General features: G+C 42.2%; 1 protein-coding gene and 1 long non-coding RNA gene across 5 annotated transcripts in view; one reads left to right on the top strand and one right to left on the bottom strand.

The window, feature by feature from the left end:
- The window catches only part of Atp8b4 (ATPase phospholipid transporting 8B4 (putative)), a 167,096-nt gene that overhangs the window by 122,555 nt on the left and 16,972 nt on the right, over positions 1 to 27,569 (top strand). For all 4 annotated transcript variants that reach the window (XM_031371777.1, XM_031371776.1, XM_031371778.1 and 1 more), the window contains exons 18-24: positions 602 to 766; positions 1,838 to 1,949; positions 4,870 to 4,975; positions 12,124 to 12,271; positions 14,919 to 15,102; positions 15,636 to 15,859; positions 25,132 to 25,215. In XM_031371777.1, coding sequence (XP_031227637.1) covers positions 602 to 766; positions 1,838 to 1,949; positions 4,870 to 4,975; positions 12,124 to 12,271; positions 14,919 to 15,102; positions 15,636 to 15,859; positions 25,132 to 25,215 — 1,023 coding nt within the window. The remainder of the gene's footprint in view (positions 1 to 601; positions 767 to 1,837; positions 1,950 to 4,869; positions 4,976 to 12,123; positions 12,272 to 14,918; positions 15,103 to 15,635; positions 15,860 to 25,131; positions 25,216 to 27,569) is intronic.
- Positions 20,360 to 22,126, bottom strand: LOC116090859. Its single transcript, XR_004118836.1, has 3 exons — positions 21,976 to 22,126; positions 21,733 to 21,898; positions 20,360 to 20,556 (listed from the first exon to the last, which is right to left on the bottom strand). It is a non-coding gene; the product is annotated as an uncharacterized LOC116090859 (long non-coding RNA).

Below are 27,569 nucleotides of genomic sequence, written 5' to 3'. Positions count from 1 at the left end.
GGTGATTATCATAACCACAAGGAGCAGACCAGACTTCTCTTACTCAACTATTTAGCACCTACTTATTCATCAGTTATTGCTTTTAGCTTGCATGGTGGAAGTTTTCAAGTATATGCAAAAGTCGGACTCATTAAATTTTCAACAAGGATACATAACTATTGGGTGTGTGTGAAAAGGCTTGGAGAGAGAGCCTGCTTGTTCACAAAAGAGCTTCCTCTTTTTGTGTGGAGAGCTGTGACTTCTCCAAGGACCTGTCTTCATCACTGGGACAGGAACACCTCCTACAGGCAGAGAACACTTGCTTCCAACTGGACAGATACGGTTGCTTTCAACACCACCTCTCTTCCCAATTAGGACACTTCAGCAGGCATTTTGGGCTGCTTTTAGAGGGAAAGCTAGTGTCCTGCAGGTCAAACTTCATAGACTTAACATAAACCACAACTATTCTTTTCCATGTCTGAGGAAGTATGGAGTTAGAGCCGGGACAGCTATGTGGTGCTCTTGGGATGAAAAGTGTGAATGGAAGGGTCACCGTGTTGTGGGGACTTTCACTGTGCTTATTGGTGTCTACCTGTCCCTAAGATCACATCTTCTCTCACAGGAATTTGCAGGGGAAGGCCTCCGAACCTTGGCAATTGCTTATCGAGAGCTTGATGACAAGTACTTTAAAATGTGGCAGAAGATGCTTGAAGATGCAGATTCTGCCACCGCTGAGAGAGATGAACGGATATCTGGGCTGTATGAAGAAATTGAAAGGGATTTGATGGTATAAGTTTGGAAGTGTGATGCTTTCTGCTTTTTTAAGTCGTTTGCTAAATCATCTTTCACATAGCACATGATTCTCTTTCAGTGGTGGGTCATGCTTTCTATGCTGGTTTTCAGCTTACTATGTGTGGCCCCAGCAAATAGAGAGGACTGGTTTTGTTAGCAGTAACTTATACAATGGAAGTCCTCCTAAAGTAAAGGATTGTGGACTCTTTATTTACCAACTCCCAGTTTATCTTTGATACAACATATTCATCTCTTCTCTCTGCTTTCTGATGCACATTTTTAGAGCAGAAATTGAGAGAGGGAGTTGATATAGAGAGCAAAATTATGGCTCTGAACTATTCCAGACCAGGAGACTCTGATGACAACTCAGAGTGGGGTCTGTTTTAGAAATGATTCTTCTCAGTAACCAAGAACGTTGGTAGCTAAGAGTAGTAGGAAGCAGGTCTTATCATTAGGGTGAAAACTGAACAGTCTTCATGTTTTATTAGAGCATCTGCTGGCCTATGTTTGTTTGTTTGTTGAGACAGGGTTTCTCTGTGGAACAGCTTTGGTTGTCCTGGAATTCTATGTAGATCAGGCTGGTCTTGAACCGCCTGCCTTTGCCTACCAAGTGCTGGGATTAAAGGCATGCACCACCACTGTCTGGCCTGTTAATGCATGAATGACACCACCTTTTGTTGCTGAGTTCTTTGGCTACAAGTTGAGGGCTGTCCGTTGGACCTCTCCTTTGAGGCTGAAAGTGGAGAAGTGACTAGAGACTTCTTAAATCATTAGAGAAGGAGCTTCTGCCCATCTTTGCAAACATGGCATCTGAACATATGATCTCCCACATGTAAACGCTACCTCCTTGGGCCTCTGTTATTAGGTTGGCTTGACTTAGGAACTTCCTTTTGGGTGCCTACCTGATTGATTAGTTTATGTATACAATAGGGTGGTTAGCATATCAGCATTTTATAAGCTGCCTTCATCTCCTGTTCCTTGACCTTTGAACTCTGACTAAAACTACAGATGTTACATGTGTGCCTTTTGTGTATTAATGTAAATTATTCTTTACTCTCCAATGAAGCTATTAGGTGCCACCGCTGTAGAAGATAAATTACAAGAAGGTGTTATTGAAACAGTTACAAGTCTATCACTAGCCAATATTAAGATCTGGATTCTAACAGGAGACAAACAAGGTAATTTGGAGATAGGTGACAGTGATGTTTGCAGAGGGGGAATTAATTCTTTGAAAAAAACGTTGGTCAAGAACTTAAAGCAACTCATCATTTTTCCAGTCCTCTATTTAGGAAAAGTTGAAATGTAAAAAGAAAGCTTTTAAAAAATATGAACTTACTATTTAAAAACTAACAAAAATTTAAATGTAAAAACTAAGAAAAATAATAAATAAAATAATTTAACAAAAAATGCAAAACAAAAAACAACTAAAAAAATATACCTTACATAGTATATTCTTTGGTCAGCAGAGTTTCATCCGGTTGCCACCCCTAAAAAGAAAACTACTCTATGTGGTTTTTATAGGAGCATTGTCCTATCAGTGCTGAAGCAAGGGTCTGGCTTTGGACTCACCTTTAGTTTCCAAGAGGCTAAGTGCACCAGCTGCTTCGCAGCCGCTTATGGACATGTTATTGTATTTGAAAAACTACCATAGCTGTACCAATGCACTTGCCTGAATTCTAGGATTGCCTGTGAGAACTGAACCTCTTTTATGAATGACCAGACACTAAATGAGTATTTTTTCCTTAAGAAAGAAAAAATAGTTTAATAAGTTCTTTTTTTATTATTAGATATTTTCTTTATTTACACTTCGAATGATATCCCCTTTCTTGGTTTCCCCTCCCCCCCGCTCACCAACCTGCCCTCTTCTGCTTCCTGACCCTGGCATTCCCCTGGGGCATAGAACCGTCACAGAACCAAGGGCCTCTCCTTCCATTGATGACCGACTAGGCCATCTTCTTCTACATATTCAGCTGGAGCCATGAGTCCCACCATGTGTACTCTTTGGTTGGTGGTTTAGTCCCTGGGAGCTCTGAGGGTACTAGTTAGATCATATTGTTGTTCTTTCTAAGGAGCCATAAACCTCTTCAGTTCCTTGGGTCCTTTCTCTAGCTCCTTCATTGGGGACCCTGTGCTCAGTCCAATGGATGGCTGTGAACCTCTACTTCTGTACTAGTCGGGTACTGTCAGAGCCTCTCAGGAGACAGCTATATCAGTCTCCTGTCGGCAGCACTTGCTGGCATCCACAATAGTGTCTGGGTTTGGTGATTGAATATGGGAAGGATTCCCAGGTGCGGCAGTCTCTGGATTGTCCTTCCTTCGGTCTCTGCTCTGTACTTTGTCTCTGTAACTCCTTCCATGGGTATTTTGTTTCCCCTTCTAAGAAGGATCGAAATATCCACATATTGGTCTTCCTTCTTTCTGAGTTTCTTGATTGTATCTTGGGTATTCTGAGCTTCTGGGCTAATAGTCACTTATCAGAGAATGCGTACCAAGTGTGTTCTTTTGTGATTGGGTTACCTCACTCAGGATGAAATTCTGCAGATCCATCCATTTCTCTAAGAATTTCATAAATTTATTGTTTTTAATAGCTGAGTAGTACTCCATTGTGTAAATGTACCACATATTCTGTATCCATTCCTCTGTTGAGGGACATCTGGGTTGTTTCCAGATTCTGGTTATTATAAATAAGGCTGCTATGAACATAGTGGAGCATGTATCCTTATTACATGTTGGAGCACCTTCGTTCAATAAGTTCTTAATCTGTTGCTAATAATGAAAGCTTAAAATTCTATGCTCAGTCATTAGGAAACAGAAAATATTCAGCTAACCAGCATGTACTTTAAAGACTGTATTCACTTTGTTAGGTACCATGTACAGCATTTAGAGGTTTGCAGATGAGGTAAATCAATTTTCTGTGAACCTATATATATGTGTATATATACATATATATACTATGTACATATATACACACACACATATATATGTACACACACACACACACACACACACACACACACACACATATATATGCATATATTCCCATCGTCTGCCTGTCTGCCTGTCACTCTGTAGTTTTATTGATTTAACCTAGGGTCTCACACACGCCAAGTAACCACTTGGTTGCATATCCCATCCTTCCTTATCTTTTGTTTTGAGACAGAGTCTCACTAAATTGCCCAGGCTGGCCTCAAACCCTCCACAGAGGCATGCCTTGAACTTTGGAGCCTCCCTGCCTGGGCCACCAGGCTTACCTACCACTTCTGTTTTTCTACCTAAATTATTAATTACAAATTGAAGAGCAGAAAGTTGAAGCCTGCGGTACTCAGTGGATACTTACTACACAAGACTTACTGCAGCTGACATGTATTGTGGGTTCAGCTATTCAATTACAAGTACCTATGAACTTACCATTATTTATCTGGTTTCTTTGCTTTATACAAAAGATAGACTGGGATTTCATTATTTGTTTTGATTTAGGAAAAGATCAACAGTTCTGTAGAACTAACTAGTGTTTCACGATTCCATATTGTTAGAATCAAATGACTATAAAATTAAAGCAGAAATTGCTGAGTATGATATAATTCTCTAGGTCGCTGGAAGAACAGTTCTGGGTGGTTCTTGAACTGATTATTAAATTCCAATTTTATTTATTAAATGGGAAAACTATGAAAGGTTTCACGCATTTGACTTGAATTATTAGTCTATCATATTGGATTTGAATATTAGCCAAGTTTAGTATTTTGGCACTCTAATGAAGTTAATTGAGGTTTCTGGTAAATGGTTTGTTTTATATTTTCTCTTCATTCTACCACAGGACCTTAGGGTATCTAAATGACTGTTGGTTTGGGATTAAAGGTGGAAACCAAATGAGATGCCATGGATTCATAGATGTGCCTACTTCTCCCAGGGCTCAGTGAATGGCTAATTTGGTTATGGGTCTCAGGTCTTGGGCTTTTCTCCTAGTCAACTGCATCATATGATGCTTTGTGTGTTCACTGACATCTATGGAGCTGATAGGCTCTGGGGAAACACAGCCACAGCTCCAAAACTTTGTGGAGAAGGTAACACATTAACCAAGGTAATCTTTGTTTGTACCAGAAACTGCCATCAATATCGGTTATGCCTGCAATGTGCTGACAGATGCCATGGATGCTCTGTTTGTGATAACGGGGAACACGGCTGGGGAAGTGCGAGAAGAACTCAGGTGCGTGTTGAAGGGAAGGGAGAAAGCAGGTCTGGGAAGGGGGCAAGGCCATCAGGCATTTCCGTCAGTCCTGTCAGCGTAGGTGTATCTGTACACCTCCTTAGGTCTCATTTACAATCCTCACATAAGGTTGATTTTGGCAACGAGGCATTGCCTTTGGGCCTCCAAGATTTCCAGGTGTTTTCAGGGAAGAATCTCAAGTCATGTATGTTGTTCTTTAAAACGTTCCTTGGCAAAAATGTGAAAGATATTAAGTGACGATGAATGGTGTCATCACAGAATGTATGCTTTAAAAACACCCATTTCCTGGCTTCCTTCCATCTCCGAGTCAGGTCTCTGGGGTATGGAGTACTGGAATTAGTATTTAATAGGCACCACAGTTTGTGATAAGATAACTTTTGAAAACTCGGCTTGTAGGGGATAGCATAGGAGGTCAGAAGAGTAAGCGCTCAGTCCAGCCTGCTGAGCGCTCCTTATGAGAAGTGGCATGCTTGGCTGTTTGTACAACTGCCATCTACTGCCAGAAAATGCAAGAGTGCAGGCTTCCATTTGGAGAACTAATAGTCTTAATTATCTATCCATTTATTATATTATTTTCTGTTACTTAATTTGAAAAAAAAACACTAAAAATCTACATAATTATTTTCCTCTAAAATTGAAAAAGGTCGGCTTGTAGCAGCTTTGCTTGTTGCTTCTTCAGCTTCTCTGATCAAAGCATGGTGGACAGGGAAGGAAGTCTTAGCTGGCATTTAACCAATTTATATATGTAGATAGATTCTGCCACTGTTTCTACCTTATCCTGAGCAGAAAAGGGTTCTCATGTGCTAGTGAGACCCTCTGACAGGAGAACATGTACGTCTTTGTCACGTAAAAAATGGGAAACTTCAATCATTATTACTGATATATATTTTAATTATTTGTATAGTTTTTAAAAAGGTTATTACGTATTTATTAATAGCACACTGACCATGTTTTTATTGGAGATAATGACTTTCAGATAAATTTTGTGTCACTTTTATGATAGAATCCTTGGGACCTTTGGGGGAAATAGTAATACTTTGATACTTAATTAAAATATTATTTTTAAAGGGAAATTGTCATTTATGTTCTTCATATACATGTGCGTATATACAATTCTTGAAATACAGATTATAAAACCAATAAATCAAAAGGTTTTTTCTTTATTTCCTGGTACAGTTCATTTAAATTTTAATTATTAAAATTTAAACAACTTTCCCCCCCGCAATTAACCTATACAAATAAATATGAAACTTCAAATGTAACATTCTCAGGCTTTATTGCTAGGCACACAGTTTTTAAATGTCTGTACTTATTTTAGGGAAAATGAATCATGAGATCCCTTTTTAAAACAACAAAACTTAGGGCATATGCATTGAATTTGTCCAGAGGTTAAGAGAAAACAAAAACTAAAAACTAATCCATAGCAGTGGTTAATGGTGATTTTCCCAGTACTTTTGGGAGTCTAGAAATTACAAACAGGCAACAAAAACCTCCTAAAGAAGACATTAGCATCAGTGTGAATATCCAGAGGTGCAGGCAGCATCAGTGTGAATGTCCAGAGGTGCAGGCAGCATCAGTGTGAATGTCCAGGGATAGAGGCAGCATCAGTGTGAATATCCAGAGGTGCAGGCAGCATCAGTGTGGATGTCCAGGGATAGAGGCAGCAGGCAGTGTTGGCTGTGGCTAAGCACGGGACCTTGTTCGTTTTGTGTTAGGCCATGTTTGAAGCAGCAAATAATGCCTTCAAAGAAGTTATATTTCACTGAAGGCAGATTTCTCCAAAAACAACTTGAGGAGGGAAGGGTTTTACTTCATAATACACTTCCAGAATACAGTCCATCAGTGGGGAAAGTCAGGGCAGGAACTCAAGGGAGAAGTCTGAAAGCAGGGTTCTGTGAGGAAGCCAGGGAAGAATGCTGTTTCCTGCCTTGCTCCCTGGCTCACCCTCAGCGAGCTTTCACGCATAGGCCACGCACCGTGAATGGGAATGGGACCTCGTTTAACCATCAGTAGAGACGCCCCCTCACGGCCATGGCCAAGGTCATCGTTAGACACTCATTTTCCAAGGAGCTTTTTTTCCTACTCTGCTCCCTAAGACAACTCATCCTTTGAGGCTTGAAGAAACTTTATTGTTTCCTCTTAAAATACTCACTAGTAGAATCCCCCAATTGCCAGGATTTAGAGTGATATGCTATGCTTTTCAAGAGTCTAATTTGGAGTTCCAAACCAAAAACTTAACTTCTCCGTTCTGTCTGGTTCCCTTCCCAGGAAAGGCATGTCTCTGAGTAAAGAGATGACCCTTGAGTTCATAGGAACCTCTGGAGTAGGAATAGCTGAGCTCATGCTTCAAGATCTCATCCAGCTATAGTGGGCTGGCCTGATGTCATTTTATAGAAGAAATGTAGGAAAATGTGCGTTATTTATGGACTGTTGTTGGGACATTCAAATGTTAGAATTCTCCAAAAGGGGAAATAAATATGCATGTTTTTACCCGGACACCTGTTCTAGGAATTTCTTCTAGAGAAATAAATGAACAAATGCATGAATATGTAGCTGAGGAAATCTTGATTCCTGCATTAGGTATGATAATAGATAATTAGAAATAGCTCATATACCCAGTCAGGAAGAATTTTGTTAAATACTATGATATTGCCAAGCAAGGAAATACAAAAGTCAATAAAAGTGATTTTGTTTTTATTAACTTTAGATGGTGGATGACATATTTAATTAAAAATGAGATTGTAAAATATGCAAGAATGATATATTTTGCCAACACGCACATGCACACACACACACACACACACACACACACACACACACACTCACAGAGCACTATACATGTATCCTCCTGACCACCTTTCAAGCCCTGGAAAATATATGCCATGGTTCTTTCTAAGTAATAGAATTAGGCAATCAGCTTCTTTTTTTCTTTTTGGTTACATTATTACTGAGTAGTAGTATTCATGCAGTTTTACAATGGATAAAAAACTACAAACATGTTTTATTTTAATGAGAAGAGAACTATTCAAAGGAAACTATTTACATCCAGATGTAGCATCTCACATTCCGTGAGGCTACCTTGCTCAGCCGACTGGCTGGCAATGCTTATTTTAACCCAGACTTGGAGGTACCATAATGCTTTGCGTGTACCACAGAAGTAATGTGTGATAGAAAATTCTTCTGGCAGAATGAAGACCTTTCCAGAATGAATATGCTTTCTATGAACATTGAGGGGAAAGCGTTCCTAAGGAGAGCTGTTGTTTGGAGGTCCCCACTGCATTCCCAGTCTTGGTGATTTATATCTAAGCCCATAGCCTTGGGGATTAAGATCATAAATCTGTGCCCTTTCATGTTCTTTTGTTATGTTTTTGAGTTCATGTGGAAAAAAAAGTGTGTTGAAAGAGCAGGATCTGAGGGACTAGTCATTGGATGAACCATACTTACATGCTTGTAGTTAAACCCGTCAAATCGTCAAATGTGTTTAGATGTTGTCAACATGGATGGGTAATTTTCATGCCGTGCAGCGTGCACATAGCTTGCTCTGGGTTGTTAGCCATTTTGGACATGTGGAATCCCGATTGAGTTGGTTCCCATTGATGCTTTAGTGTTAGCAGCATGCCCTCAGGTCTACATTTCATCCCTGTGTTGGCCAAATGTCCACAGGTCTACATTTCATCCCTATGTTAACCACATGCTCATGGTCTACAGTTCAGCCCTGTGTTAGCCACATGCAGTTCAGCCCTGTGTTAGCCACATGCCCATGGTCTACAGTTTAGTCCTGCCAGTTTCTGAGGTTATTTCATGGATTACATCATTTTAACAGAACATGTATCTTCTGCTCCAAGGAAAACAGACAATGAGGTTTGTTTGATCAGACAAGGAAATTCATCCAGTGTTTCATTTCTGAGGCACTGGTCACATGTTTTGTTCTCAGAAAAATTCATTAAACTGTGACCCCGCTGCCTCCAAGTATCCACACTGAGACATTGGGACTCCATACCCCCTCTCTAATCAGTAAAATCTTTAATCATTAGTACCTTTTGATATTAATGACCCTTTGATACCTTAATGATTAGTACCTTTTGATCTTGGGCAGGTACTGAAAACTGTGTGATGTAGGCTGTTTATAAGATATTGGCCAGTCAGGAGTCCTTTCATGGAGCAGAACATAACACTGACTATGACATCATAGAGTATTTAAATGACAGTACTGACCAAACGGGTTTGAATTCCCAAGTTCTGTTCTCCTGGGTAAACTGTTTTAGTAGGCCCAGTTTCTTCTAGAACACTACATTTTGACTTCTGATGAGCACACTGTTGCACGCAGTTGCCTGTTTTCAGGGGGTTGATCCCCAATTTCTGGTAATGGATCGATGTCTTTAACAGTCTTTGGGGCAGTGAGGGATGGTGAACTGGAAGCTTGAACTAAACTGTTCATCCCCTTTCTTCCTTCCTCACTCTTGGAAGGGCGGTGCTGTCTCCTTTATTGTCCTCCATCAGCACATCTTACTCCAACCTAGAGATAGCCTGTGGCTGGCTGTATATGCAAAGCCATTTGTTTTGGTAACCAAGAACTAGGAATTTGAAATCCTGGATCTGCCCTGGACTCATCAAGTGGCTAAAAAGTCAGATAGCTAAACTGTCAGAGTAAGACCCATTTCCAAGGAGCAAGCAAGCTCAAAGCACTGGCCTTTTACTAAAGTCCAAATTATTTTCCTTTAAGCATAAAGTCGTAATTTAAATCTATTTCCTAACAGATCTTTTTACTTCCTGGATCTAGAGTTCCAGGAAAGGACTGAGAAAATGGCTTTTTCTTCCCACCTCCTCTCTCCTTTGCAGGTTGAATGCATGGCTGAGCACAGGCCCCTCTCTGGTTCAGTGTGTTTCAGATGGTATGGCTGTGAATGCTCCAGTCAACTTAGTCCTTTGTGTGGTTCTGTATTACAGCATTGTACAAAGCCTAGGGGGCATAGCCATTCTTTTAGCACCTGTTTGTATTCTGAGCTCCAGTAGTATGTCTGATGCCTATGCACTGTACAGTCCATCTTCATGGAAAGTTACTATGTGTAGCTTTCTTCCCTCCTAATGAATTACATTTGCAAGAACCAGCTTGTGTTTAGGGAGCTGAGTTCCAGGAAGTAAGGGAAAGAACAGCTATGAACACCCACCCAGGTTTGAGCAGTCTGGCAGGGAGTGAAGGCCTGGGTGAGGGAGCATTAGCCATTTTAGCAGAGCATAAAAATTGTCCCTTTTCTGTCTGGAAAGGGGCTTAGGTCACATGCTAGGAAGATGTTGTTGGGGGAAACTCCTAAATAAATAGGGTTTCAGGCAGTGTGTTCATGAACTTCACCCTCCCTTGGAATGTTTTCATTTTCCAAGGGGGAAATAGAAGTTGAGTCATTTACAGAGCAAATGGGAGCCTCACCAAACAGGAAACCCTGGGAGAGTTGTTTTTTTTTTTTTTTTTTTTTTTTTTTTTTTTTTTTTTTTTTTTTTTTTTTTTTTTTTTTGCTTCAGTGCCTTCTCAAAACCCAGTTTATGAGATCTGCAGCATCGTCAGAGACACCCTCATGTCTGGTATCATTTCTCCCATTCATCAGATGGCACTGCCAGTTTTCATAACCATGATGAGCGTTCCTTGGGTTGCTTATCTACTGAGAACATCGGAGCCTTCTTTGTGCCTGCTCTGTCTCCTTCCCCACAGTGCACTTCACACAGCCCTCTAACCTTACACATCCTTTTATTTGTTTCTGCAAACTGCCTGCTAACTGTCTGATATCATCCTTGGAACCAAGGACAAGTGACAAAGCTCTTAAAAGTGCAGGCACGATTTTGGTCCTGGACAGCAGACGGCAGTGTTGAGCCAGGAAACAAGGTGGCCTGCTTTTGGTTCTAGGTCTGCTTTTGTAGTTCGTACATAAACTCTTAGTGATGCATTTTTATATGCATCACTGTATTTTAAATAATTCAAAATCTGAAGGCAAAATGCTTGTTTTCATATGATCATTCTCTCCCATCAGAGGAGCTTCAACAGTAATAATGCTTTCCACACGGGGCGGGGCATCAGGGAGACAGTTCATTTTGCCATAAGTCAAAACATTTGCTAACAGATTCTCCGCTTTCTGTTTTCTTCTGGGATTCATCTATACATGTAGGGGTATACTCATGTGCAGCGGCTGGCTTGGGCATCCTTCTGCAGGGGACATCTGCTGGTATTCCCATGATGGAAGCTACTGTGGTCATGCCAACAGACTCGTTACTTATAACCCACAGGCCTTCTGGGTGGGAATGTACCTTTCTTTAAAGACATTTTCACATTTTTTTAGGAGAACAGTAGGATGCCACTTCTGATGGGGTTACGTCATCATATAAGCTACTGATTAGGTCTCGAGCATTGCGAGGAATTTCTATTTGTAAAAACCCCCATGTTTGGAGTTTGTAGTTTCTTACAAGATCATTGTTATTTAAACTGATGGGGATTTTTTTTAACTTAAAATATTCTATTATTTTATAATAATAAATGGCATCATGTGTCTCTTTCAAAGATAAAAAAAATGTGTTTATAAGTGGACTATTGTTTTCAGCCAGGTTATGTAATGATCAACGCCCGCACGCGCGCACACACACATACACACACATACACACACACACACACACACATGCACACACACACACACACATGCACACACACACACACACATGCATGTCAAGAAGAAAGGGAGAGGGGCAAATGGAGAAAAGGAGAGAGGGGGGAAGGAGGAGAACACTGTGTAATGAGGTTTCATTCACCACCTTTAGTTTTTGTTTAGCATATTGAACAACATCGTTTTCCAGAGAGTGGCTCTTCAGCCTTTATACACCAAAGCTATCAAGATTCCTTAGTTAAAACCAGTTTTTAGGTGGTTTAAAATGCTTGAGACGATTCTGTTTTCTCTATGCTTCCCTGCCTATTTCTTTCATGCCCCACCCCACTCCCGATGTCCATCAGTTTGCTTGATAGACCTAATACCTGGGCCTTACTCTTTAGTAGTGGTGGCATGAGTTCACTTCTAGGCCTGCCTCTTGGTTCCGTTATAGATAAGCTCTGCGTGCTTTGTTATGCCTTTTTAACTCTCTTATTCTTTAAGGAAAGCAAAGGAAAATTTGCTTGGGCAAAACACGAGTTTTTCCAATGGACATGCAGTTTATGAAAACAAGCAGCGGTTGGAGTTGGATGTGGGTGCAGGAGAGGCTGTGACAGGAGAATATGCCTTAGTCATAAATGGCCACAGTTTGGTGAGTTTGCCCGAGGCCTTTCTTCTCTTTTTCTTCACTCCAGTAATCATCTCTTTTGTGCTGCCATAATGAGAGTCCCCTTTGTGTTTTTCAACCAAATGTCACTACAAGAGGTTGGGCGTGCACAGGATTTCCTGTTTACAAAAGGAAAGACTTCCAGTGTGCCTTTCAGACATTGCTGTTTGAAGGATCTCACTGGATGTGAGGTTCTGGGGAAACAATTCCCAGGGAATCTATGAATTTTGCTTAAACTTCGCAGGATAGTTTAAATGCCTTTGGAAGGGGATGGGGGTTACACAGCTTAGCTTTTCAGTTACTGCTCTTGCTAATGTTTGTGATTTGCGAGTCATAACCTGACCTTCACAGAATTACCATGCCAAATTATTGCCATTAAGATACCTCTGGTGGTTTTTCTAAATAGCAACATTCTGCAGCAAAGCCAAACAATTTGATTTGATTAGGAAATCTGGTTCTTGTCATAATAGAATAAACTTGCATTGTACTTCTAACACAGTTCAGGTTCCAAGTCCCGAACAAAACTCCAACCGCTCCTCCCGAGTCTCTAATTAGAATACAAAAGCCCTGACTGCAGTCTCGTGAAATTATCGTTTATACGTACAAAGAACTTAATCTCACATCTTTCGTTGGCTTTGATGCTCAGTTTTCACTTTGGAGTTTGGAAAATGAGTGTTTGTTCTTGAAGACAGCTTCGTAGTGGACAAAAGAAGTTGGATCCGAGTCTATTAGATTCCCCCTTGTGACTGTCCGCCTGTTAGCTCCTAGCGCTCTAAGCGCTATCCAGCTGGATCCCAGACGCAGCAGAGGGCTGCTTCCACACCGTGGAAAGTTACAGAGCTCAGCTGCAGGCCAGCTCAGTTGAAAGTTGGTCCAGATGACATGAACTTTCCCCTTGCACAGTTGAACACCAACTGAAAGTTATGTCTGTCTGCTGAGATCTGGAGTTGAGCAGCCTGGGCAGTTCAGGCAGCTAGCTGGTAGGACAGGATTCCTTATGTGTTATGCGCTGACAGTCCGTTGGGCTGAAGCCAGTTTTTGTAGGGCATGGGCTTTCCGGTGATAATTACGTACCCTGTCTTTTTCTCTGTTGAGAGAAAGCTCTAAGCTGGGTGTTCTCCAGGAGCCCCCATTTGCTTCAAAGCCCCGTGCTCATGAAAACATGAGATGGAGAATTGACTGTATTTTTGCTAGTACACTCAGGTATTGTTTGTTTCCTTTTAAAACCATAGCTCCAGTTTTCTCAAATTCTGAAGCTTTTCTGAATGTAATCAGGCCTGTCTTCATCAAAACCCAAGTCTACATTTTACTAGCTGATAATAAAGAAAAATCGGCAGAGAAAAAAGGGGCCATTCTGAGCCAGAGAGCCAGTTACATGTCTTGCCTTTCAGAACATGTGCTATATTTGAGAATGATGGTCCACAGTTTTTCTGAGACATATAGGCTTCGACATAAAATTTTTCTGCACCAGAGTCACAGTTTTGGAGTCGTTTACCCATCCATTGGCTCATACCGTTAGCATTGTTTAGACAGACTGGCTGGGTCACAGTGCTAGAGAGTGGCAGAGAACTCAGGCACTAATGCAGCATAGTCCTTGTTGGGAAGATCACAGTATAGTTCTGATATTAGAATGACAGATACTACACAAGAGGAATTCATACAATGCTTTTAGAGCACAGAAATAGACACATTTAATTATTTGTTTAAAAATAAACAGAGGAGACTTTCTGGCAGAACGGATGTTATTGAGTAAAAAGTGATAGCAAATACAAAGGTATAAAGGGAACCTGATGGAAATTACAAGAGGACCTAAACGTGCTACTGAACATAGCCCCTGAAGATACGTGGGCCAAACTGGAGTGGGCTGTGAGTGGCTCGCTGAGGATTCGCTCTAAGACATCTGTTACTCAACAGTAGGTTCATGTTTTCTTTGAATGTGTCTAACATAGAGTGCAATGTGAGATGTTTCTAGAGAGGTAATTGTCTAGTTAATTGGAGAGAATTGTATTCTCTTTTCAGTAATTGCTTAGGGTATAGAAAGGCTCTTGGTATGTGGAACAAGGGTAGAAATTGGTTGGGGAACCCTGAGGCATAGGTTGCCTGTCTCCTCCTTGTTCAGGCCCCTGATTTCAACCACATTTTTTTGCGGGGGGTGGGGGGATAGCTTCTGCTCATGTCCTTTTCATCTTGCCTGTGCATTGGCATTCACAAACACTAATTCTACAAAACGGTGCAAAGGACACTAGCAGTGTGTCACTTAGAAATCACAGTTGGCAGAATTGACTGGCAGTTCCTGTGAAACTGTTGAGATATCAGCAGGTTCTAGCCATTGCTTCCGTTGATTTTAGTAGTTCCTGGTAGAACTTTCCCAATATCTATCAGATCGATATCTTGCCAAGATGGCATGGTAACCTGTCAAGGAGGCACACTGAGGACATGTCTCTTATTTTTGTGTTAAATTCCCTTGAAACTTACCAACAGCTCAATATTCATGTCTTCATTCTTGTTACTGCTTCTGTAACCCTGAATTGACCAAGTAATGAAGTGGTTCTGAAATGAAGTCAGTTGAGAACCATGATATTTGCTTTGTAACTTACAATCGCCATGTGTTCTGTTTGTTTTGACGACACAGGCCCATGCCCTAGAAAGTGATGTTGAGCACGATCTTCTGGAGCTCGCCTGCGTGTGCAAGACTGTGGTCTGCTGCAGAGTCACCCCGCTCCAGAAAGCCCAAGTAGTAGAGTTGGTAAAAAAGCACAGGAATGCTGTGACTTTGGCCATTGGTGATGGGGCCAACGATGTCAGCATGATTAAAAGTAAGAGGGTATTTTCTCAATGAGGCCCACTGCACATATGGAGTCCTGTTTCAGCATGGGATGCTATATAATAGAAATGTACATTAATTTAATTTTACCATGATTCTTATATAAATTATACTTTCTGGGCCCAGCACTTATACAACTATTAGTACCTCTAAGACATTTCTCTTCAGTTAAACCTCCTGCATACTTCTTAGTTTAGAAAATGACATTGCTTGCCTTCTACAGTTCGAGAGGGAGAAACCACTAAGGGCAGGTAAAAGTTCCTAGCAGCTAGATTGATCCCATCTTTGTTATTTACAAGTGTAAAGCGCAAATTTCCAACCTTGATCCAGCCCAGTTTTCTCTTAGGTAAAACTAGGGTCAATACTTAACTGTGTGACTAGTTCATGATATATGTGAAAAACTATAATAATTATTATAGCTATACAGTTACAAAAAATGACTGACATAAAAGAGGAATAAGTTTCTTAATGATGCTGCAATTCTGTTTGGGGATGAAACCTTTTCTGCCTACTTTTCCCTCCTAGGTGCCCACATTGGCATTGGCATCAGTGGCCAGGAAGGACTGCAAGCAGTCTTAGCCAGTGACTATGCATTGGCTCAGTTTAGATATCTCCAGCGGCTGCTTCTTGTTCATGGAAGGTGGTCCTATTACAGAATGTGCAAGTTCTTATGTTATTTCTTCTACAAGAACTTTGCGTTCACCCTTGTGCATTTCTGGTTTGCCTTCTTCTGTGGTTTCTCTGCACAGGTGAGTAGAAGGCACCCTTGTTATTACTTCTGTGAATGGCTCCCACTCTCCAGGCTGTCTTCCTGATACCTCTATGCCTGAGTCAGGACAGTATAACCATTCTGTGATTGAATGTTGATGAGCTTTGAATCCAACCCACAGAAAGATAAATGAGTAGCTGGAATTTTTCTTATGTATAGAGTAACTAATTACTGCATCTTACATATCTTTTTAGCTTTTTATGAAATGTGTTGGTAGGATAACAGGTAAGCCTTATATATTTTATTTATTTATTTATATATTTTAAAATATATTTTTATTCTTTAAAAAAAAACTCTCACACGGTCATAGTACACCTACCTCATCCAAACTCCTTCCAGGTCTGTTTCCTCTCCACCTCCCAAATTCATGTCTTAAAAACTTATCACTTGCCAAATCCAATTTGTGTTGCCCATAAACTCACAGATGTAGGGCCATTCATTGGTATGTGGTCAACCTACTGGGGCCCACAGACTTGAAGAAAACTGAGTTTTCCTCTACAGCTAGCCATCAACTACCAAGAGTCCCTCAGCCAAGTCAGTGGGTGGGTCATGAACACCTCTCCTATCCAGGCTGGGACAGTGACTGGCTTCATCTTTACACGTCTCATGCAGGCAACCATAGGTGCTGTGTGTTCATGACTGTGGGGCCTCATGTCCCAAGGAGACTGGGTTTTCACTGGCATCTTCCTTTCCCTGTGTCCCCTGTGACCTCTGGCTCCTATGCTCGTTCTGTCCCTTCTTCCTCTGTGGTTCCTTAGGGAGATGGGGTGTGATGTAGATGCCGCAGACACTCTACATTTCGATCATTTGTGAGTTTCTGTATTAAGCATCACCCACTGCACAGAGAAACTTCTTTGATGTGTTCTAAAAGCTACGCTACCTGGTGGGTACAGAGCTAGGGATTTAGAAGGCAGTATGATATTTTACACCAACGAGAACTGGTGGATGCTCAGACATTGGAGGCATTTTGATATCATTCTGCCAGCTAAAATTCACCTATGGAAAATGCTGATATCATTTAAGCACCATTTTGCATCCTTTGATCTTGCCACGCTGGCTATCATTGTGGCTCATTGACTCTACTGATGGGAAGGGCGATAGAGTGTTCTTCTCCTTTAACAGTTCACATAAAACCTTCAGATATTATGGGAGCTAATACTCATAGAGAAGGCTTCAAGGTCAATTTCAGCTTGATCCTTTCAAGCCTTGTTTCTGAAGTGTGTGTTGATTCTAGCTATAGGGTCTTCAAGTTCTGCCAACTTGGCAACTGCTTATATTATTTTGGGAGTCTTGTTGACTTACCTGATCCACAACTTTGGTGGAGGTTTCCTATGTACTAGGGTTTTTTGTTTCGTTTTGTTTTGTTTTTTTGTTTTTTTGCTAGATTCCATTTCATATAAACTCATGAAGAAATATTTTCTAAAATTGGCAGAACACAGAAATGCAGTTTTACCCCCAGTGAGGCTGTATAGAGCAAGAAATGCACTGTAGAGCTTGCATTTAACCACTCTAAAGATGGAAGCTGAAGTCCTTGTGTGTAGTCTCTGTTTCAGGGGTACTGAGAACTGGCTGTGAGGGCCACTGGGAGGTGGGGCTGGAATTGGCCAGGTTTTCTGTCTCTTCTCACTGTTTTTCCCTTGATCGGCACCAAGTGTAACATGTTTTGGCTTCCCCTCCGCGTCCTGTCCTCCTAAGGACAATGTGTTATAATGAGGCAAATACAAGGAAGAGAAAGCAACCATTCTATGCAGGCTGAGAATTTATGTTGGGGTGGGGGCATTCTTGCCTCCCTTGAAACCATCTAGGTGGCTTTGGTCTCCATTGCCATGTACTGGATGTGGAGATTTCCTCAGCTCCTAAAATCCACCTCTTTTGAAGAGAGCTGACAGAGCTGCTTTTTTTTTTTTTTCCAACTGATCTTCTCCCGAGTGGCCTACCCTTCAAAGCTCCTTCTCTGTTGAGTCCTGGCAAAGGAGAGATTTACACATTCTCCCGTGTCTTTGAAAGGTTGCTTGCTTAGCAGCAATTAGCTTCGTTCCAGTTTAGGGCAGGTGGTCTGTTGGCCTTCTGGGCCACTGCATGAAGTGGAGGGAGGTAATTCCCACTGACAGAGAACTCACAGTCTGGGAACGATTTTATTTGTAGAAATGTGAAACGGATGTTAAATCAGTCCACCATCACATTTCTCTTATTCATTCAACTAACTTTTTTTAATTATTTTTTTTCATAAATTTTATTTTGCTATTTTCTCCTCCATTAATTCCTCTCAGATCTCAACTCCCTACCCATTAAACTTTGTGTTTTTTCAAAAACAAGCAAACAACTCAGACAACTTTTCCCAGAAAAGATCCAAAATAAAAAAAAATTAATTAAAAAAAAACCCAAAGATAGTAAGACAAAATACCTATCCCCCCAATACCCAGAATGAAATAAAAATTTCACAACCAACAGACTTAGCGGGTTGGCCAACTCTTCCTGGGCATCGAGCCTGCCCTGGGCTGTGGTTGATATGCCCAGGCAATCTCCATTGAAGAAAACTGAGTTCCTCTCCCAGTAGGTATCAATTGCAAGTAGCTTCTTGCTTAGGGGTGGGACATTTGTGTCCACTTCCTTCCCTCCTCTGCCCAGTGTTGATATTGTGGTCTGGCTTGAATATGTGCAAAACTTGTGCACACTGCCTCAGTCTTCGGAAGTTCACATGTGCATCATTCCTGTTCTGTCTGGAAGACAGTTTCTTTCAAATAACTCACCAGTTTTGACTCTCACAATCTATCTACCTCCTCTGTTGCATCGAGCCCTGAGCCTTGATGAGAAAAGTTAGATGAGAGCCTCTCGCTTAGGACTGAGTGCTGCAAATCTCTCATTGTCTGTGCATTGTCTGGCGTGTGTCTGTGTTAATCCCCATCGACTTTAAGAAGCAGCCCCTCTGATGAGGGCTGAGTGAGGCACTGACCACTGGATCTAGAAGTAGGACACTAGGAGTCATCTTATTGCTCCATTCCCTTAGCAGAATAATAAAAGTAGGTTTTCCTGTAGGTCCACGACCTATCCAGTCTGAAGTTCTTGGCCACTTTGGCTGTGTCAGATATGGGTTCATTGTCATGGAACAGGCCTTAATTCCAATTTTAAACTTAGTTGGTTTTCCCTCTAACATCTCTACCACTTTTGCACCAGTATATCTTACACCTAGGTTGTTTTTGTGGGTTCTCAGGTTTTGTAGTTGTGTGATAGTGACGATTCCCTTCCTCCTCCAGAGGAACGCAGAGAACATTCTGGCACTGTGAATGCTAGTAGGATGAGGCTTCTGGTTGGGCACCAGCTTGAGTTTTTGTTTGATTATATGTAAGTGGTGCTTTCAGCAATAGGACCTTCCCATCATGCTGTGGAGAGCAAGAATAGCCTTGGCAATAGCCTATAATGTTTGGGGGGTGGGAGTGATCTGTGGCACCCTTTTGGCCAATGACTCAACAGGATGTAACCCCTCCTTGGCACTAGGGGTTTTACATGGTGGCATGAGATGTTTTTTTCCCCATTATATGGTAATGACATTTAAATTACTTTCATATATGTATGTTTTTGGAAACTTGTCTTAGTCATCATTCTATTGCTATGAAGCGACAATATGACCAAGGCAGCTCTTATAAAGGAAATCATTTAACTGGGGCTGGTTTATAGTTTCTGAGGTTTAGTTCATTATCAGCATGATGGGAAGCATAGCAGCATGCAGGCAGACATGGTGCTGGAGAAGGAGCGAGAGTTCTGCATCCAGATCTGCAAGCAGCAGGAAGAGAGAGCCACTGGGCCTGGTTAGAGACCTTAAGACCTTTATTCGCACGCTCAGGATACGCTTCCTCCAACAAGACCACAGCTGCTAATCTCTCTCAAGTAGTGTCACTTCCTAATAACCAAGAATTCAAATATATGAGCCAAGGGGCTCATAATTTTCAAACCACTACAAAGCTTCTACTGTAATAGGGTTCTGTATGGTTTTTCATAAGGTTTGGTATTAGTTGTCCCTCCCCATATTCCTTCCTTGACCTTTCTCTCCCTTCCCCCTATTTAAGCCTATTTATTCCCCTTTATCTCTCCATAACACTAAACTTTATTTCCTCTTCCTTGGAAGAACCCTCACCCTCCACCCCTGTCCTTTACTAGGTACCTAACCTCTCTGTTTATTCAGATGGGTAGCAAACTTATCAAAAGTTTAAGTACTGTTCCACATATAAGAGAAAACAATATATTCAAAGGCTTTATTTTGTGTGTGTCTGGGAGGAGGAGCCCAAGGACTGTGGAGTACATGTGCAGGTGAGAGGACAATTTCCAGGAGTCTGTTCTCTCCCTCCACCATGTTGGTCCTGGAATCAAACTCAGGTCATCAGGCTTAGGGGCAAGCATCTTTACTCACTGAGCCATGTTGATGGGCCTCAGACTGCGTGTTGAGGTAGATCCTTTGCTCAGTCAGAGAGTTTAGAGGTAGAGAGTGTAAACTTTTATTTTGTAAAAGAAGACTGTGAGTTCCCCAAGAACTGGGAGTCAGTGGTGGCATGATCAGGCGTGCAGCTCTTGTCCTTTTAGCCCTCTGTCTACTCAGCTTGAACACGCTTCCCCAGGTGTCCTGCCTTCTAGAATCATCTGGAAGCTTGAGTCTAACTTCTGTCAACAAATGCTCCAACTCAGCTGCCACCAAATAAGGGACAAATAAACGTAAGCTGGCTTGGTGAGATTTCCAGCTGGATTACTAGTTTAACAGAGTTTAGATAAAGATTGGATCTTGGCTCCTTCTGAAGGGCATGCCTTATCCTGACTCACTATTGCAGCCTACATTATTTTCCTTGAGTTTAGTGTGTGTGTGTGTGTGTGTGTGTGTGTGTGTGTGTTATTGTTAATAGCTACAACTTATTTTAAAAGCACTCAGTCCTTCAGGGGTTTTCATAAAGATGAGTTGCCCCTCCTAAAGCTGCTGAGGCCCAGTTTAGGAAATTCACATTTGAAACTGTGTAAGTGTTGGCACTGAGTGCTTGAGAGGATATTATCTGATGACAATTTATCATTGTCAGGGAGATACAGAGATATGTATCTTAAAAAAAAATCTGTGTAATATGGAAGCAATTATCTTGTCAAGGCTGGAAGAGGTTTGTCAAATAATATAAGAAAATATACAGTGAGACTTTGGAAAGCGATGGGAAAGACTGAGGCTAATCTTGAGGCCCGATGGCATCCCAGGTTTTGATACCTGAGGCCTGTTTCCATAGGCAGAGAGTTCCTCTGCCTCTGCCTTCCAGATGTGCCCTGTGGAAACCCCTGTAGGGTGAAAGAAGTTATACAGCTTTTCTCTCTGCAACTCACAGCAAACATGAGGATATACATCTCTAAAGAGGCATCTTATGTGTTGTTTGTCTTCATTTTGTCTGTCTGTCTGTCTGTCTGTCTATCAGCAGTTCTGATGGCTGGTTCATGGTAGGCAAGCACCATGTCCCCAAACCAAACCCCTTTTATTACTTGTAACGTATCACATGCTAGACTCTGAGTTAGTTTCTTGGGCTCCTGGATGAGGATGACTCCAGGAGCTGACAGGTTGACAGGATGGGGCTGGGAACCAGGATGTAAGTAATCACAGGTCAATGTTCTGAAGCACTGAGATGTAGTGAGCCATGGTACTAACAAGGGGCCTAGAATCCATCCCTGAAATGAGCCTGTGGAAGAAAGGATGTTGTGGCTGTTGTCAGCTGTGGATGCTCTTGGCTTCCAAACTGCTTCAAGCTGGCGCCCATCACCTGGGAAAGTGGGTCCTGAGGTGAATGGTGGAATTCACTACAAGGGATGGGAGTAGGCTAGCTCAGACAGGTATCCTACCTCAAGCTGTTTCCTCAGGATCAATCAAAGCTGAGCAGGCTGGAGTCAGAGGACAGGCATTCTAGTTGAGGGGCTGCAGGAAGTGGGAGGAGTACTTGCTGGGTAGAGGCACAGCCATTGAACAGGATGACTTCATGCATTTGAAGAATGATTTGGTGATTGAAGGCTGTTGTAGAAAGGAGGAATCTCTAAGTTCCTCCCCTCAAATGACTCTAGTTTGTGTCAGGTTGACATAAAACTAACCTGCACAGATACACTGAAAAAAAAATTTTTCCTCCTCCTTGTGTGAGAGCTTTCCTGGGGAGATACAGCATACAAGTTCACCCACACAAGGAATGGAACCCAAAATGGGCCAAAGTAACTGCAGTAATGTCCATCCTGGTGAACCAACCAGTTTTCCTTGGGGTCACTAACAGGAGTGTGGGTTAGGGATTACTTGCAGGGTCAGAGATGACATACAGGTGGCTGTGTGTGTCAACACAAAGCCACATGGTGACACTCATGAAATCTGTGACCCTAGAGCACTCTGTATAGCTTGCACGCAGTCTGAGTGTTTTCTGTCAGCTGGTCAGGCTCCTCCTGCTGCTGGGCTCTTTACTCATTTTATAAAGCTGGGGGTGGTGGGCTTCCAGAATCCTCCAAGTTTAAGCTTTTCCACACGTGTAACACTATATTTAGCTTTTGAATTTCATGTGCCCCTCTCTACCTCACCACTGGGGTGACTAGAGCACTGCCAGCAAACTGCACATTCGGGGAGGCAGAGCGGAGTCCATAACAGGTGGTCCCCAGTCTGTGATTTCCTACAATGGAAAACAATGGAGTCTGGGATGATTACTGTGGTTCCTGGCATTACTGCTGTGGGCATCCAAACTGGGATCCTTGATCAAGCTTCCCCTGAAGGGGGACCACAAGCCAGGCAGAACAGGCGAGGCAAAGCCTGGGTCAGCAGCAGAACCTGGTTTAATTCCTAAATGCATGCTGAGAGTATAGAGAGGGCTCTTTATGAAGAAGCAACCCCATCCCCTTAGATCCTTGATGAAAAGAGAAGGTCCTTGCTTGTTCAATCTGCTTTACGTGATGGCTAATGTGAATGAATACACCTGTGAAACAGGAATGCCCAGGAAGGGAAGCTCATTGGCTGAACACTTGGGGCCTATCTAGATACCCCATTAGCATGGAGAACTCCAGGATCTTATGCTAAGTGACCGACTATCATGAAGTGTAGGTAATTCCCTGTTGCAGAGCAGGTAGAGGTAGGCAGGTAAGGGAGCCATTCCTACCATTCTCAGTTCTGCGATTCACGGGGTCTGAGCTCACTCACCTTTACCAGTTCTTCTGTCTGGTGGCATGGTCCACTTGCCCCGACAGGTTTCCATTGGTGGAAACTGCATCACGTACCTCCTCCCACATTTACTAGCCCTTCCCCATCCCATTCAGCTTCAGATCTAGTTGACAGTGACACTAATGCTCAGGTACCTTTTTCTCACCACAGGATCCAATCACGCTGAAAATATCTTAGTCCAGCGACCAGCAGCACTGTTGTCTGTGCTGTTTAAGTTTAGTGCCACTCCAAGGAGCATTGTTGGTTGGGATTTGGCATCTGAAGAGTGGCTTCCACTTCTCTTTCTTTAACAAATCTATCCTCATTTCAAAAGTAAACTATGCTACTAAGACAAAGGATGCTTCAAATTCAGATTTAGCCTTAAAAGATACCAGAATATTTTCTCTTTAAGATAATTTACATCTGCAGGATGTAATTTAAAGGGTCATCTTATTTATGTCACTTAGAAGATCCCACATTAACATCTCTAACTCATTCAAGCACTTCTACACAAGACAGTGTGCTGCCAAACACATTCCAAATCTGATAGGTTGATCCAGAGTCTTTTCTTTCTTTCCCCATAATTTTCTTATTCACTTTATATCCCAATCGCAGCCCCCTCCCTCCTGTCCTCCCAGTCCCGCCCTTACAAATCCTTTCCCCCATTATCCATTGCCCTTCTGTCTGTTCTCAGCTTAGTACTACAACAGCACTTCCAGTAAAAGACAAGACTGCTTCAGACTCTGCTGCCTGCCCTTGGATCCCCTTCCCCTACCTGGACTGCCTGGTTGGGCCTCAGTGGGACAGGGTATCTTGCTGGGGCTAGGTGCCCCACAGTGGGGTGGTATCCAAGGGTGGCTCCCCTTCTCTGAGGTGAAGAGGAAAGTGTATTGGGGAGAAGGATTTGTACTTCTTGATAAATTTCCATGTGTGTGATCATGTTGAATAGTTACTACATATAACCTAGCATTTGATGCGAAGCTATTTCTCAATACACACTGAAATATAAATGAGTGAATGCTATCAAGGTGGTCATTGGTTAGGAGACAGAGGTCCAGATTTTAATGTTTGCATATCCCTATAATAGGAGACTCTGAAAGATTCTCTCTCCATCTTTCTATGACTTCAACAAAACGGGCACGTAATTTCTGTTCTACTAGTGGGAATCATGCAAAGATTTTGTTTGGTGTTTGAAAACGGAGTCTTTTGTAAGCCAGGTTGACCTCAAACTCACTGTGTGGTTGAGGGTGACCAGGACTCCTGCTTCCTGGGTGTGATGATTGTAGGCCTGTAGCTCTACCTCTGGTTTATATAGTGCTCCAGATCAATCCAAGGTTCCACACACATTGTGCAGGTGTTCAACCACTGAGTTGCATTGCCAACCCCTCTACAAGGCTGTGCATGGGAGGGGATGCTTTCAATGGGAGGAGACGCTTTCATTGTCCTGCTTACTACATCCAGTGCAATGAGCGCTGACATCTGTGCTCCCGTTGCTATAAGTCCCTCATAGGAAGAGATCTGAATATAATATAGGGGTAACAGGCTCATTTTTGTGGTTTTTTTTTCTGAGAATACTGTAGTGGATTCTTTGTATATCACTAAGATCATGTGTTTGAACTTGTAATAAGCTATTAAAAACTTGGGGAATGCAATGGTAACTCACTACTAGAGTCTAGTGTCTCCCATGTCTGGTATTGTGTGTTACTCTAGAACGAATTAGCTCATCTCACCCTGACTAACACACAGTGAGGAGGATAGGGTACCCCTGCAGAGATGAGATAGACCTGAGCATGGTGATGATGCATGCCTTTAATCCCAGCACTGGGGAGCCAGAGTCAAGAGGATAGCTTTTAGTTAGAGGCCAACTTGGGCTGTCTGTCTTAAAAACATCAAGAAACAAATCAAGCAAAAACAAAATACCTAGAGATAGGAGATAGAAGTTAGAGAGGCTACAGTCCCAGATCAGGGGCAGAATGTGGGGAGAGCTCATGTCTTAGCCTTGACAATGAATATTTTCACTCTGTGGGCGGCGTTTCTCATGGACATTTCTTTATCCCTTCTTTCATTTCTTTACTCAGACTGTCTACGACCAGTGGTTCATCACTCTTTTTAACATCGTTTACACATCGCTACCTGTTTTAGCCATGGGAATTTTTGACCAGGTATGTGGTTTTTGCTATATTTGTTGCTTTCTTTCTCTGTTGACCCTTTCAGCTGTTGTTAGCTAGCTTTTAAGTAGAAGGCTGATCCGTGGGAAGATCCCTGGGAATGCAGCTTTAAAAAGTGTTACATGGGTCATGAGGCCTTCTGGGTCCCTTCCTTTGCCTGCTGCTTCTCCATCCAAGTTTGCCTCTTCTGTTCTGAGGAACTTACATCTTGCTGTGTTGACTTAAGGTCCTGGGAACTCATGCATGAAGTTTCCACCTTTTATTTGATTCCAGCATTTCTCAAATTTCGCTGATTGTATCTTTTTAAAAATATAGTAGTTTAAATTAATTTTTTGAGAATTTCATAAACACATACAATGTATTATGTTCACATTTACTGCCCCCAACTTGTACTCTTGAGTCTTCCCAGATCTATCCCTATACCCTGACTGTCCCTCTTAACTCCAGAACCCCTTTCTCTGTTTTTTTTTTTTTTATTACCCACAGAATCCAAATTGTTCCACCTATGTACATGTGGATGTGTAGCCATCCACTGGAGCAGGGTTGACATACCATTATCAAACAGTGACTTCCTCTATCCTAGTAGCCAACAGCTGCCACCAGGAGCCCCTTTCCTATCCAATCTGGGAAGGTGGCTGTCTTGATCATGTACAAAACCACAGTCACTGTGAGTTCACTAGGGCAGTGGCCATGTCATGTGCAGACGAAGCTGTTTTCTCCACCCCTCCCCCTGACCTGATCTCTGCCTCTTACAGTATCCCACCCCATCTTTTGGGATATTCCCCTAGCCTTAGAGGGAGGCATGTGATACTGAGATCCCATTTATGGCTAAGCACACTATAGACATTATCCTTTGTGATTTTCTGTACTAAACATCATCCACTTCACAAAGAAACCTCTCTCATGAGGACTGGGAACTGTATTAATCCATGGATGTGGAAGTGCATATTTAGAGACCAGGTTGATACTGTCTATGGCAATTTATCAAAATAAAATTAGTAGGTTCACCCCTAGGACTGAGGAACATACCAGCGATGGGTTATTAGACAGATGTACTGTCCCAACATGAGTTGCTTCCTGTGGAACAGATCTTATCCAATCAGGAAGTATTTAGTTACTTTTATAGCATATGTGCCCCCTGTTGTACCCATGGGTGTATCTTGCCAGGCTGTTGTTGCAGCTTGAGGGTTTCACAACCCTGTAAGACTGTTGACGTCTTTTCTCCTTTGGTGGCCTGCGTAGAATCTTCTGGAAATGTGAGTATTCGCCTGCAGGGAGGAATCATCATGGTCAGAACCAGCATGATTTTTCCATGTTCAATGATCAAAATGTGTGGTGTCTTTAGCAATAGAATCTCACCAACAAGGTTGGAGGGAAGTGGGGAACAACCAAGAACAATAGCAATATTTTATTACTATTCTGAGTTTCTCCAGGATACTCCTGACTATCAATTCAATGGGAGGTATCCCACACCTACTACTTGGATTTTTATTTACCAACTTATGGCTTTTGGGAGTATTATTCCCTAAGAAGGGTGATTCTTATAATTCTAAGTGTGTGTTTCTCTCTCTCTCTCTCTCTCTCTCTCTCTCTCTCTCTCTCTCTCTCTTTCTCTCTCTCTCTCTGTGTGTGTGTGTATGTATGTCTGTGTAGAAAGCTTGTAAAATAGTAGGTTTCTATATGGCTTTAAAAATGTCCTAGCATCAGGTATCCCTCTGCCCACTCTCTCCTCTGCCTACCCTCGCATCCCTTCCCCTCTTAGACCTTCTTCTCCATCATTCCTCTTTCTCCCTTCACATTACTTGTATTTCATTATTCTCCCTCCTTAAGATTGTTCTTCCCTGACCAAGGGCCCCTCTCCAGTTTCCTGGCTTCAACAGTTACTACAGGCTAAACACACAAATCTAGAGTCAATGCTAGGATCCACAGGTCTTTCGCTGCCTTATGTGTAACTATATCTTTACTGTTTGCCCATTTTCCCCCCATTAAATGTCAGAGCATAGCTTCTCTAGCTTTCCTCAGCTCTAATCAGGTCACAGTGACCTTGCAGTCTGTCAAGGGTTGACAGGCCACTTCTGTGGTTCTTAGAGCACACACACTTGGCAGGGGCTTCTTAGAGCACACACACTTGGCAGGGGCTTCTTAGAGCACACACACTTGGCAGGGGCTTCTTAGAGCACACAAACTTTCCTCTTCTGCTGCCCAGGACAAAGACAACTTTGAAATAGGTCTGCCTTCCAAATAATGCAAAATGGGAATTCCTGCCAGACCCTTGAGACTCTATAGCGGTGAAACAAAACACAACAACAAACAAAAACAAACAACCCTTTGTTCATGGGGATTTTAAG

This window comes from Mastomys coucha, unplaced genomic scaffold, assembly GCF_008632895.1.
Source record: "Mastomys coucha isolate ucsf_1 unplaced genomic scaffold, UCSF_Mcou_1 pScaffold15, whole genome shotgun sequence".
Lineage (NCBI taxonomy): Eukaryota > Metazoa > Chordata > Mammalia > Rodentia > Muridae > Mastomys > Mastomys coucha.
The sequence above is the reverse complement of the archived record's forward strand: the minus strand, read 5'-3'. Positions and strand labels throughout refer to the sequence as shown.